The following is a 16833-nucleotide window of genomic DNA, read 5'->3' as shown; positions in this document are numbered from 1 at the left end:
GCAAACAGCCCTTTCACAAGAGTAAAAGCAAATTTGTAATTCATATATAATGGCGTTGAACTGGTAATATGATGTACTTTCAAATAGGGTTTTTTCTTCGTGATTGCATCCAATCCGTTTGAATGGATGTTCCAGGACAGGAGAATCTGTGAACTTTTTGAACGCCCCCCAATTTACTAGGCCTGTGAAAATTATTTCTCTGACTAATTTACCCTAATTTTCATGAATACTACAAATACATGTAGTCCGTAAAGTTTTCTGAAAGTGAGCTTTTATGTTGAAATCGGGGTGTTGTGCTTTTAAGCTGTTTTGAGAAAAAAGGGTTGCCGACAATCACCCAGTGTAAAGTTGCGAGGAAGATGGTTTTAAGGGAAACTCATGAGAGTTTCAGTGCCATTTGCCTCCTCTGCTATAATGTAGATGTAAGAAAAGCAGGAAATTCCAACAACTACCAAATGGCCAATGTGGGTATTCACAAACCATTTCGCCTATCATAAAGTTCACTGATTTACTCATTTTAAGGGCAGGAATGAAGTCAATTGAGGGTGGGTAGGGAAAGGGAGGACCAGCTAAAACTGGACAGGAAGTTGGAGAAGCGATTCTCCACAGGAAAACACATTTTTGGTGGAGAAAAAAGATAATCAAGCATTGGCAGTGCCAATGAGTCTGGCTTTTGAATGAAAGTGCCTCTTTTGTCACTAAAAGGTTTAATCACTCAGTAGGTCAGCATGGAAGTACTCTGTCACACATCTTCGCATTCACTCACTCATTCATCCATCCATCCACTGACTCATCCTCGTATTCATTGACTGACCCCATCTCAATAAAACACACACAAATTCAACAACATATGGAAGGGTGCACATTTCATATTACTGCCTTCCTCTCATCTGTGCTGCTGCCAGAGAAAGTCAAACATACATTATTCAGTTATCAAGACACTTTTACGACATTACACAGTGTGTCCTTGAAAGTTCAAGCTCAGTCAGCTAGATAAATGAACAAAATGATCATAGCTGTGTGGACGGCAAGCACTTTATTGTAGAAGCATACACATTCTGCCCAATCAAAACAAACTCCTGGTTCCCAACATGTGGGCAGAGTCAAAGCCTCTCTCTAGTGATTCTCGCATAATTGTCTGGTGACACTGGTGCTGTCAAGAAAGACCATCAAAATTAGAAGTATTTGTGAATTCCAGTCATAAGTATGTATCAATGCAAAGTACTATACTTGCAGGTATTTTTAAGAAAGAGGCCTTTCAGGTAAGCGGCTAGAATGCCACAATAGTTAGAAGGGGTTTCAAAAGTAAATCAGACAAAGCTTGACGCTCAAAGAATGCCAATCTTCCAATAGAAAATGCGACAGGTTTTCTGCTTGGAAAACTACTGGCTAAAGGTATTGGAAAGTCTGAGTCGAAAGAGAAAGGTGTAATGAAACGCAGAAGAACAATATGAATGGACTGCATTCATCTGCAACAGTAACTGTACAAGCAGTTACCCACTGCCCTCAAGGAGGGAGAAATTAACTCATTTTGCCTACCTTTAACTACAGAATGTCACCACCAAAGGTTGAAATGTCAAACATTTTAAATTTCCATGTAGCACATAAGTAAAATGATGATATGCTTTGGTAGTATGTGGTAGGCAAAAAGGGGATTGTTGAAAACTATAGCTTTTTCAGGTTTAACTGGGTCTCATAGATATGGTGCCATATGCTTCTGCTTTAATTCTCCCTTGAATGTCAACTGCCTATTTCTCCGGAAGAACGTGTCATTTTGTGAGCACCTTTGAGCACCTTTCAATAAAACCCCATATCCTAAATTGAGCAGGTTATCAAAGGGTGGTACCACAGTAACCTGGCTATTAACGGCGGAAATGAGCAGGTTGATTTTCACTTGTGTCTTTTAGATTGTCTCCATCTAGCTCTTACAGTGTGGACTTCATTTCTAGAAACATTTTGACCTATTTTGTTTATTGTTTGTGCACTTTATTAAATTGAGATCTGATTAATGCTCTGCCACAGGACCTTGTGATTGTCATTACAATCATTGAGTCTGATGAGTTCTAGTAGGTGGAAAACTATAGTCAATTGACTTCGATTTTGTTTTTAGACTTCTAAGATCGTAGAGGATTCAAAAAGGATTGCAGGACAACATGCAACCACTAACTCAATTGACATCAATGAAGGAGATCTACAAGAATCATCATTAGCCTTTTCAATACAAAAGGAACCATCTTTGCCATCATATTCCCCATGGCTTTTTCCAATAACTAAAGATTAGAGGTGGACCTGCTTCCACATGAAAATTTGCACACTGCCTTATTGTTTTCCTCAAGTGAAGAAACCTAAATTGCTCCTGCCTTTCCCCTTGGTGGGTGCCATGTATGTTTACCAATTAAAAAGTCAATATGTTTGATCTATCTGCAAATGACAGCAAGGTGATGGGAGGAATACTTAATTTAAACTCAGCCACTGGCGATCTCTCATAGCTGCCTTCCAGACCAACATTTTTCACCTACTGTGCCATTCGAGACATAGACCTGTCTTTTGCCGCTCTCCTGGCTGTCCGACTACCATATTTTGACCTTGGCAGTCAGACCGCCAACAACCATAGGGACATGGGGCCAGATGTAGCAAAGGGTTTTTCCCATTCTGTGCCAATGGGAAAATGTGTTAGTACATATGGCCCATGGTTCCCTACGGGGTGGCGTCAGTCGGAGTCGTGGCCAGGTACAGCAGCGCTGAGTTCAGCACCGATGTGCTGATCACGAGTCCCTTTTCTTCCAGCTTTTTATGGCAGGGACCCCGGCACTAGCTTTCTGCCAGCCTTGCCATGGTGGGGTGACCTCCGTGGAAAGACTGGCGGAAAGCTGAGCTGCAATCAGCACAGATGTACTGAGTTCAGTGCCACTGTGGCTGAGTACAACTCAGAACGCCATCAGCTTGTCTGGAACGATGTTCCTGGAGGGGACGGCAGTCCCCTAGCGGGTCTGTCCCCCCAGGGTTGTAATGGGGCAGTCAGACCGCCTGGAGTGTGGTGGTCCGACTGTCATTGCGAGTGTGGCAGCCCAACCACTGCCACACTCTTAATAAGGTCCTCAGTCTTTTTCTCTACGCATTATTGCACAGAAGGAAGTCTGTGAATTCTATGGCAGGCCTGGAGGCGAGGATTATGCCTCACTTTCTTCATTTCTACAGCAGCCAACCTTAACACAATAACAAACTTAATTTCCGATAACACTCATGGAAAAAGTCCCAGTTAAAACAACGAACAGCCAATCAGATGACTGGACCTTCTACAGTCCTATGACTCTGTTGTTGCCTCCTCTTTCTTCACTGCTCGGCAGCCAGGTTAAGTGCCTCCGGCCACTGGGCCTTTTTTCCCTACTTTCTCTGTTTTGGATTTATGAATGTTTTATATTTTCCTTCATTACCTTATTTTTCAGCTTGCGATATACGCTGCCGCGGGAACGCTTGCCGCTCCTCTGAGGCCACTGTCAATTCATTTCAGTGTTGCGCTTTGGCGTCTGTGGCCATTGTGGTGTTGGCCCCCAGCTGCTAGAGGGAACCCCATTCGCGCTTCACCCACGTCTCCCTGATACTGACTGGCGTGCTCATTACGAATCTGTTCCTTCAGCTGGGCCGGCTGGGACTAGGTGCGTGTATTTGTGCCCCCAGCCCTAGAGCCTTCTACACCTCAAGAGGACCAGTACTGAGTGCGCCCCTACATGTGCTTGCAATACCATTCCAACCCAGGCAGGCCTGTTTCCCTTAGCCTACACCCAAAGGAGTCTGTAATAATTACTGTTCTCCCACGCTGCGTTGCCCCGGTCACAAGTAGTGGGCGTTTGGCATCCAGCAGGGCCTGTACCCTTTTATTAGTGCCCTAGGCCCCACTGAAAGTCTGGGGAAGCCCCCAACGTCTTATTCCCTCTTTAGCTGGGTCACGCCCCAGAATTGTGGTCCCTAATCCCATACTTACCCTGTTTCAGGTTTCAGGCCTCTGGTCAACATGAGTGATGTGGAGGAGTTTTACATGGAGGAAAACACCACTTTCTACATCCCCTCTGACAACCATTTTTGTGTGGTGATGGATGCCTTTATTACAAAAGCAGTGGCCCTGCAGAGGTCCCCCTAAAGATGACACTGCTGCAGTATGTTGAATGCTGCTTCAAACCCCCTCCCAGGACCTGGCCTGGCAGTTCACACTGGATCCAAGAACTTAGCGCATCTGGCTCATGGGTTTTGGGAGTATTTTCTACAGAATCAGATCTCCATTTCAGCGGAACACCTCCCGGGGAGGTTGCCAACCAGATAGAGATAGCTGACTGGCACTCTTGCAACCTCAGAGACGCAAGCCTGTGACGTCTACACCCTTTCACCTTTCAGCTCTTTTTGGGATGGTGGGGCCGATTCTCCATGGATCTCTTTGCCTCTTGTCTGGACTGTCAGATCCTGAAGTTCCTAAGCCGGCGTCCAGAGGCAGCACCTTGGAAGCCTTCCTCCAGAACTGGCAACCAGAGCGGGGCTACACTTTCCCCAGGTTCACGATAATCATGCGTCTCTCAGCCAAGGTCAGACCCCAAATTGTGAACATAACCCTGGTGACTCAGATGTGGAGATCTCAAGCCTGGTTTCTAGTTCTTCTGGAACTTTCTTGGGATTCCCCAATCCTTTTCCCCCTGTTTGGGGATCTCCTCCCATGGTATTGGAGAAGTCTCTGATGCTTATGGCATGGAGGATTATAGGAGACACTGGGAAGCCCGGAGACTTTAGGGACAGGCTGCACATCTACTTTCCAAGGCATGGGTGGACAGCACTACCAAGCGTTACAAGTCAGCGTGGCTTAGGTGGCTGAGCTGGTGTAGTACAAGACACTTGGATCCAGTGGGGTGGACATTGTCCACATCTTCAATTTCCTTGCCTCCTTGTCTTCGGAGGGCCTTGCATAAAGAACAATGAATATTTTAAATCTGCTATTTCCACGGGCCATGCCACTGTAGATGGCCACCCCGTACGTGAGCACCCATAGTGTAAGCTGATTCGAGGTATCTGCTGTTCAATTCCTCTGGATCCCAGGTATTCTGTTCTAAGGGATGTTAACAAGGTCCTCAATTTGTTTCAGTCCTGGCTATCTAACAGATTCCTATCACGCAAACAACTCTCAACTAAACTGGACTCTCTTCTCTGCCTGATTTCTTGTTACTGTGTATCAGATGTCACAGCCCTGGATCTAAGAGGGAGAGTATTTACCCTACAAGGTGTTTCTTTCCATATTTCTAGGCGTACAAAATGCAACTCTAGACTGGTTAACTACCCTTATTTTCAAGATTCCTCAAAGCTTTGTGTGGTAAGATGCATCAAAGCTTATGAAGTCATGACGGAGGATATACGTTCCCACGGGGAGCACCAACTGCTCATTGCTTCACACCACCCATTCAGAGCAGTCTCTTCCCCTACGATGGTCCAATGGGTTGGTTGGGCCATGCAGGAAGCAGGCATTGACACAAAAATATTTGGGACACATTCTGCCGGAAGGTCTATGGCCTCTAAGGCGTTCTCACTGGGCGCCCATCTCAAAGATATTTTAAGTGCTGCAAACTGGTCTTTCAACTATACCTTTAAAAGGTTTATTTTAAGCCAGTTCCCAGCATTGCCTCGCTGGTGGTGAATAAGCTTTAAACCAGTGCAATCCTTGCCTCGGGTCCTGCAATAGACTGAAAAAGTTCCTAGCTAACGTAACGGAAAGTTTCAATTCTATAAAGGACAAGGAGATGAGGATCAAACCACATGATTTTCTCCCTCCAATGTGGAACAGCTTGTCCTTGCAGTTAAGTATGAATCTTATTTCCAATTGCATGTCCTAATATTTTCAGCGGTGGGAGAATTCTCTGAATTACTTGGATAATGTCCTTGTTTGTTACCAGTGGCTGCTGGTTTTCTACTCCTTAGTGCCTGAAGGAGAGAAGCTAGAGTAACAGGAATAATCAATGTCTGCACTCACAGGAAGAAAGAGTAGCCACCAACAGAGGCATAGGACTATAGAGGGTCCAGTCACCTCCTGAATGGTTATTTGTTGTTTGAGCTGTGACTTTTTCCCTGAATGTTATGGGAGATATGAATTCTGTTATTGTGTTAAGGCTGGCTACTGTTAATAAAAACGAAGAAAGTGAAGCGTAATCCTCACCTCCGTGTCCTTAATAGAATTGAAACTTTCTGTTTCTTTAGCTAGGGCATTTTTCATTAGTCTTCTATAGAAAATGCATCGTTAGTTGTTTTCTCCAGTCTCATTTCCCTTTTCCTGCAGGGGTCTGTATCCATCAGTCCTGTTGTTTGTATCAGTTCCTTTCATATCCTTTTTTCGGTTTCACTCTTGAGGATCCTCCAGGTACCATTTGGCCTGTTGAGAATGGGTCGGATCACACCCACAGTCTCCAATCCCAAAAGCAACAAAGGGCTTTTACATAGCTTTTATGTAGCGAACGTCTCCTCCCTAAGGTGGGTTCAGCCTTTCTGACTGAGTAACATCACTTTCAGATCAATGCTCTTGCTCCCTGGGGTGTTGACTGGATACCTTGGGGTGTTCTTCCTATAGTTTGCATCCCTTTTATCTAGAGAACCACCCTTCCTCCTCCATCTCACTTCTTGAGTTAGATCTGTAAATGGTGGAGCTGGCAACCTGGTAATCCATGGCCTCCCCTCTGTGCCTGGGAGCTCTGTATTGTGAGAGTAGCAAGTGTCTGAGTTCAGTTGGTCATCTTCCCTTTCCTTGGGTATGCCATCGGCATCTCACTGCAGAATCTGACAGCAGATAACACGGGTGTCTCAGGGTAGCAGCCTCACCATCCTTTGAATCTATGTGAGTTGTGGCATGTGCGACCCAACAGCGTGCAGTCCTGGGTTTGAAGACACAGGTGAGCCATATGTTTTTTAAGATGAAACTATTTTGGCATAATGCAAACCAAAAAGAGACAAAAGTAAAGAGTACCTCATCTTTCTTGCCCACTCTGATATAATGACGATCGCCACTATTCTGACGGAGCAAAAGGTTCTGAATTTTCTGGCAATCACTACTGCAAACAGGTCTGTTTCCAGACAACCTCAATGGTCTATAAGACCGGTTGAAGACCTCAATATCAATTTGCCACTTGTAAAGTGATATTTTCAGCCCCCTGAGAAAATTTCTTAGTACCAGTCAAGTAATGGTACACTTGACTGAGTATCTGGCAAGTGACTGGCTAACACTGAAATTGGTTTTGCAAGGTCAGTTTTTGACATAAAAGATGGCCATGTGTTGCCTATCAGAATATGTGGAAGCCATGCAATGATGGCAGAAATTAACTTCAGTGATAGCTGACTATATTTGAGCAGGAGTACAGTGATGTGAAGATAATTGTCATGATGCCTGCAAAGGCCAATGGCCAAATGATCCATTAAATGCCTCCCCCAACTCAATAAGGAAACATCCATTATCGTCATCACCCATGGCAGAAGGGGATGAAAGGTTGGTGACATTCATAGATATTCCACCTGCCACTGACAGGGCCTGTTACCAACAAACTAACTTACACATTATCCAGATGTTGGATCTGTTGTCGTCAGAGATACCACTAGAGTAATCTTATTTTCACCCTTAACTGAAGCAGTAGAAAACTACATAAAGAAACCTAGCAACTTCAGGGCTTGAGCAGCCCAAGGAAAGACTGTAGGACAAAAACTTGAAACATATTCTGAATGTTTCAGATCCATGCACTGGGGGAAATGCAGTTCCAAGTGTTGCATCCAGAACGGCATCAATGAAAACCAGACAGCTGGAATGTTCCAGATTCAGTTTCTGCAGGTTCAACTCAAACTAAGGTGGCATAGAAGATCACAGGTATGGTGAAGGGTTACCACTTTTGTTGAGGGCTGAGCCACCTGAGATCCAAAGTCGATATCCATCCTCCTATCCTTTTTGTACACCACTAAATAAAGTGAGTAATAGCCTTTTCCTGTTTCTTTTTGGGAGGATTCTTCCTACAGTCCCTCTTCCTGTACAGAGCCTGAACACTTGTTATCGAGAATTTTGTATGAGGATACAGTAGGGCTGCCGGGAATGGGGATATGAGGGGTGGCATTCTACCAAAGGGAAGAGAATAACCACATCAAACTATCTAAATACAGTGATCTGTCTATGTATCAGCAAGACATGAATCTTGGTGATAAACCTACAGTGGTTCTATTGATTGAGAATACAGGATGAGGATAGGGCAGGCATACTGTTGCTGCTCCTGTTGGCTTTCTCTAGAACCAGCTCTGTAGTGGAGAAAGAATATTTAGAGTGGGAGAAGAGGCTGTGAAGTATACCTTGACTTGAAGTACCTGTCCCTAAAAAATCCTCAGAGCTTGGAATATTTCTTATGAAACTGGAGTGTTGGGGACGCCAATCCAGAACTCTTCCAGTGGTTCAACCTTGCTTAAAGCATTCAAGAGATGTCAGATTTTGCACCAAAAAAGCCTCTCACACGTGAAAATGATGTAATTTAAACTGCCCTGGGCCTCCCCTGTAGACCACTCAGGCATGGATGTGAGATATGTTTAGCTTCCTTGTTTCCATCCTTATCCAACTGGATGAAATGTCCCTTTATACGGTCTGGAAAACTGCTAAATGTTAAAGCAGCACTTTTGCACAAAGTGTGGATGTATGATGCTAAGAAGCACAAAACGTCTCACCTACAAAGGGCTAGACTTCCAAAGCAAAGGGTTTTCGCCACAGGGTGTCGAGACATTTTGACTCTCTGATAAGGGAGCAGAGGGAAACACATTTGTTTTCAAATGCGAAAAGTGGATCAGCAGACTATACATACGTAGTGAGCTGAGAGGAAATTTACAGCCTTTTGTTGGAAATAATGGCACCAGGCTATCCACCAACTTACTGAAGTGGTACAAATCACAAAAATAGTCACAAAGGTGACTTGTTCAAAGACTGTAGCTTTTCTGCCACAGGCACAGCTGCTGAAGGATCTTCATAATAGGACCTTTATTGCTTTTTTTTAGCAAATTGATGTTGCAGTACCTGCGCTGCTTCAAGGCTAAGGCAAGTAGTTAACTTCCTCCAAAGGAGGTGGATTTGAGGAGGAGATGTCACTCTTTGACTGTAACTAAATCAATAGCATTTTGAAGGTTCAGGTAGAGGTCATTGTCTGAGTGTGGACGAGCAATAAATAATGAGGCTCACTATCATTATTTTCATCATGCTGTAGTTTGGAGAGTGACATTTCCAAAGCATCAGAATCTGACCAAAAAGAAGCCTTAAAATGATCAGACTTTTGGGCAGTAGATAAATGATCCACAAATGTTCACCACTGAAATTTGTTGCTCTCTTTGTGGCTGATGTAATGTTTTCAGATTTTTTTCAGTTACAGTCAGCGCACTGAGGGTACTGTCGTTGAGGCAGATTTCGCGTTCTTTTGCAGATGAATGATTTCTTTTGTCTCTGCTCCTGCAATACCACTTCACATTTTAACAGTGCCTCAAACAAAGATGTGATCGGAGCCACTGGTTTGAGAGACTGATAGCATTGGCCCCCCCATGGTAGCGGTAGGCAAATCAGAAGGTAGTGGAGTGAAATGGAAAACGTTAAGCATAGCTTCCTAAAAGCCTACACTTAAAACAGCCTTCCAATACAGGAGGAACATAAGGCTGTAATTTCTCCTGTATCTCCATTTGAGAGGAGCCTGACAACCCTGAGTCCAGGAACAGAAACCTCAAACCTTGATTACTATAATTATTTGGACAAGGATATCATTTTATGGAGGAGGAAGACCTACCTTTCAATGGGGATCACAACTTCAACCCTTTCTCCTGTTGGCTTTTCCATTTAAACATATTTGTCCCCTCACCCACATTTGTAACATGAAGAATGTACGTGAAGAAGATGCACCAAATACATATGGAGCATGAGTCTGATACTGATATTTGCATTTTGCAAATAGCAGAAGGTTTAAATCCAGAAGCCGTAGGATGGGACATATCCCCTTGGATGTATTATGATTTTTAAAATAAAACTCATATTAATCAAAATGATTCCAAAACATCTGATTAAAATAGAGATGCCATGAATAAAAGGTCTTAGTCATGCAGTGAAAAAACCGAGATGAAGGTCTGTAGTGGCTTCTCTTATGGATGTGTGTTGTCATTTCTGACACAGCAAAATCAACCTGCATCCAAAGCTAATGCAGTGCCAATTAGCGCCAGCTAGCCATTGCAAAGAAGAAAGTTTTTTCCAGATACTGCATGACAGCTTTTCTTTTATTCAAAGATGAGGAATGAGCAGGAAAAAGTATTCATTAGAAAATGTGGTGCACGGTACCTGGTGGTGGGATAGGAGGAAGCAGGCAAAGAAGAGAAACAAATGAGCCAAAAATGAAGAACAATGCATGGATCTCTAGTTGATCACTCACAGCAGTAACTTTAATCTTAAGGTGATACAACTGTATTCCTTGCAGTCCTCAGTAACATCTATATTTGTCTAGGGTTGGGTTATTCACATGACTTGAGGGTATCAGGGTCTTCTGACACCCACACTGTTGCATTAGTGATATCAATGGGTTATTATGATGCAGAAGTGCCTTTACTAGCTCGTATTCAAAGATGCTTAACCAGAGGCGTGTCAGCATCCTGGCCTTAGGTTTGGTATGCATCCTTAAAGAAAGTTGGTAGCCACTTGGGTAACATAATCTACTATTGTGTAGCCCAACAAGTTGATGAGTGAGTTTCCTGAGTCATGAGAAGAGAGATGCTGGTTTGAGTGTGCTTTAGAGGGAGTTCATGTCTAATGTTCTATGTTAAGGACAATGGTGGCATATTTAGATATTCTGTTGTGCGGTTTCATTTCAGTCATTAAGTCAACAGACCTCCTCATTGTATCTGCTTTGGTATTCCTGAAACCAACAATGATTGAAATCAAGAGAAGAGGAAATGTTTTGATTAATTCCCATTGTTTTCTGCGGAGGCACTGCTCTGACCTGCTCTGGGTGGAAGGTCTATCACCACTCCTATTCTGATACTCAAATAATCAAAGGTATCAACTCTTTCAATCCCCCCCCCCCAGGTTTGCCTCTCAGTGTATACCTTTACAATAAGGTTAAGACGATTTTGAACTATTCTGTCACATTCATTAATGTTTTCCGTAAATGAATCATATTATTTGAGTCTATCTCAGTCTCTGTCTGGAAATCTATGCATACAGCAAATAGAGACAGTCTTTTTGTTGTGATCTATTTTTCCTAGTTGAAACTAAAGAGAACACATTGATCTACCAAAGGAGTTCCGTTAGCCGCATGTTTCCTCCAAGTATTTGTTTGCTGTTAGTGCCACTAGGTTTGGAACTACAGTGTGGCCTGAGACCTGATGTCCAGGTCTCTGTCACAAATGTGTTGTGTAAAATGATTTTCCCTTCACTAATGATTCCCCCCCCCATTAATGAGGAAAGGGCATAATTGTACTTCAAACAGCAGTCCGGCATTTACAAGTATCAGATATTAAACTCCAACATGTTATGCATTAAATAAACTTCCACTAACATTTCAAAGTGTGAAAGTAAAAATGTTACACGGCCCACATCTCAACAGTCCTCTGATCACATTAACTTGTGGGTCTGCCTGACCTGGTCCTTATATATTGCTAACCTATGTGAGAGGGAATGATGTTGGTTTTCAAGATAGCACACACAATAGCACTCGCTTGATTGACTGTAAAACACTTTTCCTGATTGCCTCCTATGGTTACATCTTTTTAAATACAGTTTTGACACCTTAACTAATTATCTCCATTGCTGTGGCATTCTACCTTTAATTTATTAATTGTTTAACTAACCTTGGGTCCTTGTGTAGGGTGTGGCACATGTACCAAAAAGAACACATACATTTTAGTCAATGACTGCAGGTGAGATATTTATCATGTTTGTGACAGAGTATTGTATCTGCCAAACCCTAAATCAGGTCCTTGGTTTTGATCTTCATTTTCTTTAAATCTTTAATGTTTTTGTCCTTTAGGTAGTTTAGTTAACCACAATGTTGTCATGCAGTATTTTCTGAAGGCCTATTCAGGAGATAAGGATTTGTTACAAAAAGCACCGCAAGGGTCTCATAAAGGAAAACTGATTTATCACTGTGGGTCCTTTGTTTGGTAGTGTAGGAGGACAGTCACAGCTCACATCATGACTTTGACAGTTTTCGCTCATATTCTGCCAGATGGACTTCTTTGTAATCTCTTATACACATGTATATATTTATATGGTAATTCACTAGCCCAAATCTATCCAAAAGGCAGCAGCACCCTTATTATGTTTTACATGCGTGTGGCACTTTGGCTCTAAAATTATTATCTCTTTAAATTTGGTTTTTATCTTCACATTCTGTAATTCTTTAACATCATTCTTGGTTTGGTAGCTTAGCTACACATATTTTATTCACGTAGCTTTTTTCTGTAGGTCTGCCTTACATTTAAATAACATACATTCAAGATTTTAGCAAATCATTACATACACATCACTATCTAAAATGTCACAAGCTTCAGGATAAAAAATTATCTCTATAGATCAGTTCTTTTAGAATAAAAATATATAATCAGGTATTACAATAGGACTTAGTGAACTTACCCAGTATAAAACATCAGTCCATCCTTCCATTGTTATACACTGGAATACAGTTAACATCGCAAAGGCAAAATTATCAAAATTGGTTATTCCTGCATTTGGTCCGACCCATCCAGTCTTACACTCTGTGGCATTCATTGGACATACACGACCTGAGCCTGAGAATGCACAAGGCGCTGGTTCATCTTCAGCTAATATTTCTGCAAATTAAAATATAAAATGCTAAATAGTTGAAAGTTATGCAGATCACCAATTTTGTTTGAATTCAAAGAGGTAAACATAGAGTAACCTGGGGTGCTTGTATTCAACATAGATTAAGGATTGAGCCTGATTTGGTATAGCATGTTAATAATTTCCATTAAAATATTCCCTCCAACCATTACTATCATCCTAATTCTCCTCAAAACAAAACATGTAGGAGTAGGAGGCTGGCTCTCTATGTAGTGTGCAAAACCAGGTACATTGTGCAGAGAGTCCAGGCAAACGCACATTGGTTTACAGAGATAAAAACTAGATCACCTAATTCTCTAATTTTTATGGTAGCTTGGTCGAGCAGTTAGGCCAATCTTGGAGAAGTGCAAAGCCTCTGTTGTACTCACAGTACCAATAAAACATGACACACACTCAAATGATTTTTATAACATTTTTCAGACTAAGATCATCACAATTGGGTGAGTACTTTTTAAGTGTTGATTTTATAAAGTTTAGCAAAAATAGTCTGTGCATAATTACGCCCCATAGGAATCAATGGAGAAAACTTTAAAAATGCATATTAAATCAGGCAATGCATTTACCAATGTCTCCTTTTGCATATAGGCTGAAGTTGGCATGAAGTCCTGTGGGCCAGTCGGAGGAGTTTGGGCAGTTCCTGGTTTTGGCGGAAAGAGCTGCTGAAATGTCCTGGTGTAGGACCACTGTTGGGGACCACTTGGAAAAGCAATGCACAGGTGGACTTCAAGGTGAGTCTGGTGGGTCCCCTTGGAGTATAGAGGGTGCAAGGGGTGGGGGACCCTTAGAGCACAGCTGTTTCTTCCGTGCAGGGCCCAGGAATGACGGGTGCAGAGCAGATAGATGAGCCAAGATCTGTGCGCAAAGGTGCCCTTAGAAGCAGGAGGTAGGTCACCTTGAGGGTCGCTTGCAGATCAGCAGGGCTGCTCTGGTGGGTTTTTCTGGTGGTTTCTGAAGTGTCTTTACTGGGGCTTCCTCCTGGTCCTTTTGGAGTCAGGAGGGGACTTAACTTTCTGGTGTCCGTTGAGTGACCAGTACCTACGGCTATTGCACGGTTCAGCCACTGGAGGTAGCAGTGCCATCAGACTTGGCACACTTGCAGTTTTTGTCCTCCTGGTCTGTTGGGGAAATGTTGGTCCAGGTGTGGCGTCCAGTTCCTTGGTCAGCAGCTGATCAGTGAACTGAACTTTACTGTTTTTTTGGTCTTTGTTTCAGGAGAGTGATGCCTTTACTCTGGAGGAAATTCTTCACTGATTCTTAGAAGAGTGGAGGCCCTCTTGGGATTTTTAGGGTCCATCCAATCTTTAAGCAAGCCCTCAGAGGTGATTGTCGAGCCCTGAGTGCAGCAGGCAGTGTTGGGAGACTTTTTCTTTGTGCAGCAGGAATGCGAGCCTCGGGTCTTCTTTGTTGCTGGTCTTCTTGTGTCCATGGAATATGATCTGCAGATCTAGGGGTTCCCACTAAATACTGCATTTAGGTTGTTTAGGGTGTTTAGGGGAGTACCTAGTAGTGACCAATGAGTTGTCTACCTACCTTAGGGTGGCTACACCCACTATGTGACCACTTCTTGTGGGGTGAGGTCACTTCCTGTCCCTGATAGGCTATTTTTCTACTGTGCAAGATAGAGGAAAATGAAATGGAGGGGTCACCTCACATGCAACACCTTACGGGTGGTCAAAGCTGGCAGGGGCCACTCCTCCTGTCCTTTGTGTGTTTTCCCACCATTGCGCCAACCAAAAGTGGCGGTTTGAAATGGGGGAGGCCATCTGCTGCTAGCAGCAGGGCTGTGGGTCGAGATTCAAAGGCAGTAAGCCCTTTGAAGCTCTCTGGCAGGGTAGTGCACATTCCTGGGGGAGGAGGTTTAATATCTCTGCCCAGGAAGGGCCCTGTTCTCTGGACACAGAGAACACAGGCACCCCAGGGTTCCAGAATCCTGTCTGGTGGTGGCAGGCTGGTTGTGACCAGCCAGAAACCATGACGGGGTAGTTAGCTTTTGCAGGGGACACCTCTAAGGGGAACCCTGGGTACATTTTGCAATAAATCCAATACTAGTACCAGTTTGGATTTATATTTCAGAGTTGTTTGATACCAAACAGCCCAGGGTGCAGAATGGCCATTAGGAAGCTGTGAAACTCGTTTTTACCAGTGTCCTGCACATGCATGTAAATGGCTGATCTGTTCACTTACTATGCCCCAGGATTGGGAGGGACACAGTAGGAGCATATTGCTCATGCATCTATGCTTACACATGCAGAAGTGCACCCTGCCTTAGGGCTTGAAGGCCTGCCAGAGGGATGACTTACATATATTGCATGCAGTGTGTAGTGGGCAGGGTACATAGGCTGTGTGCCATGTCAGTTTTGCAATTTAGGATTGCATCAGGACACGCAGCCTGCAATGGCAGTGCTGGGTGTACTTGGATGCACAGTCCGTGGGGGTGGCACAATCTGTGCTGCTGCCCTCAGAAGCCTATGCTTAGTACATCATGCCCTGGGTCCCTTGGTACCATTTCCTCTGGACTTACAGGGGCACCTAAAGGTGTTCCCATTTCGCCAATGCATCACAAGTTTTGAGGAAAGAAATCTGCCCCAGGGAACCTGCTAGCAGCGGCCCTGGGCACTAACAACTTTGAAACCACATCAAATACCAGGCAAAAAGTGGGGTCTAACCATGTCAAAAGAGGCACTTTCCTACAGTAGGGCCTTATTACAGGTAACCTGTTAAATTGGGTTCCTAGTGCAACCACCTGTTTGCAAAGGGGTTACAATTACAAGTAGTGCAATGCTTATCACACCCAGTAATTAACAGGTGCGATACAGATCATACTCTTCTTTTGATATCAGCAGATCAACCCGATGGAAAGTAGCAATGGTAAAAGGCACCAAAATGAATAAGTTATTTACCAAAAACTAGGAATATACAATAATAATTGCATCCTCTAAATTCCAAACACCTCAGTGATGGAAGTTTATCAGAAGCAATAACAATTGTATGCAAAATGGCAAACCTATAATCAAGACCTCAGCCCACTTCATATGAGTTTCAACATAATATATACCTACAATATCACTGGTACAGTTTCCTTCTCTGAAAAAAATGCATGATTACGGGGTAGAAAATCAGTGGAAATAATGTAAGGTAATAGGCGACAAAGTAAACTAACTCATCATTCAATTATATATTCCCACCTGATATATTTGAACTACATGTATTCCCACCTTGTTAGGACGCTAAGCAATGCAGGTGTTATAAGAGGTACTGACCACCTGTTTTGCAAACTACACCAAGCATCACCTGAGAAATCAGAATAGACACAAACAGATCTCCTGGTGTAATAGCAGATGAAATAGGTGAAACCCTTTTGGGTGTTCAAAGTAGGTAATTCTATATATGGTACTTCAGACATAACATGCTTACCAAACTATAACATGGGACAACAAAAAGTGAATAGAGTTCAGATCTATCTATCTATCTATCTATCTATCTATCTATCTATCTATCTATCTATCTATCTATCTATCTATCTATCTATCTATCTATTTATTTAGTCACTGAAATAAACAAAGGTTAAATGGATGACATGCAGAGTGATGTAATCAATGATGTCATTTCAACTGTCATAACTGATGTTCTGAATAATATCCTAAAACCGGTCATGAGTGTAATAGAGGAGGTCATAAGCAGTGCATGGTGAAGGTGCAAGTTATGGTTACTTGAGTTAAGTAGAACTGGTGAATTTCAGTGTTTGTTTGAGTTTCAAAATTATGGGCCTGATTTATATATCGTTGAAGCAGTTACTCCATCACAAGGGTGATGGATTTCCCATCTGCCAAAATCTAAATCCCCTAGAAAATAATGGGATTTAGATTTTGGTGGCGGGATACTCATCACCATTGTGACGGTGTAACCCCTCCGCTGAGATCTAAATCAGGCCCTATGTTTTAACAGACATTTTCTCCTAACTATAC

The 16833-nt window shown here is 43.0% G+C and overlaps 1 protein-coding gene across 2 annotated transcripts in view; it reads right to left on the bottom strand.

Moving 5' to 3' along the window:
- CACNA1D (calcium voltage-gated channel subunit alpha1 D) overlaps positions 1–16833 on the bottom strand; it is a 1248477-nt gene that overhangs the window by 631932 nt on the left and 599712 nt on the right. For both annotated transcript variants that reach the window (XM_069206436.1, XM_069206437.1), the window contains exon 7: positions 12641–12837. In XM_069206436.1, the coding sequence (XP_069062537.1) occupies positions 12641–12837 (197 nt within the window). The remainder of the gene's footprint in view (positions 1–12640; positions 12838–16833) is intronic.

This window comes from Pleurodeles waltl, chromosome 9 (genome assembly GCF_031143425.1).
Source record: "Pleurodeles waltl isolate 20211129_DDA chromosome 9, aPleWal1.hap1.20221129, whole genome shotgun sequence".
Taxonomy (NCBI): domain Eukaryota; kingdom Metazoa; phylum Chordata; class Amphibia; order Caudata; family Salamandridae; genus Pleurodeles; species Pleurodeles waltl.
Note: the sequence above shows the minus strand (reverse complement) of the source record. Positions and strands in the feature narration are given on the sequence as shown.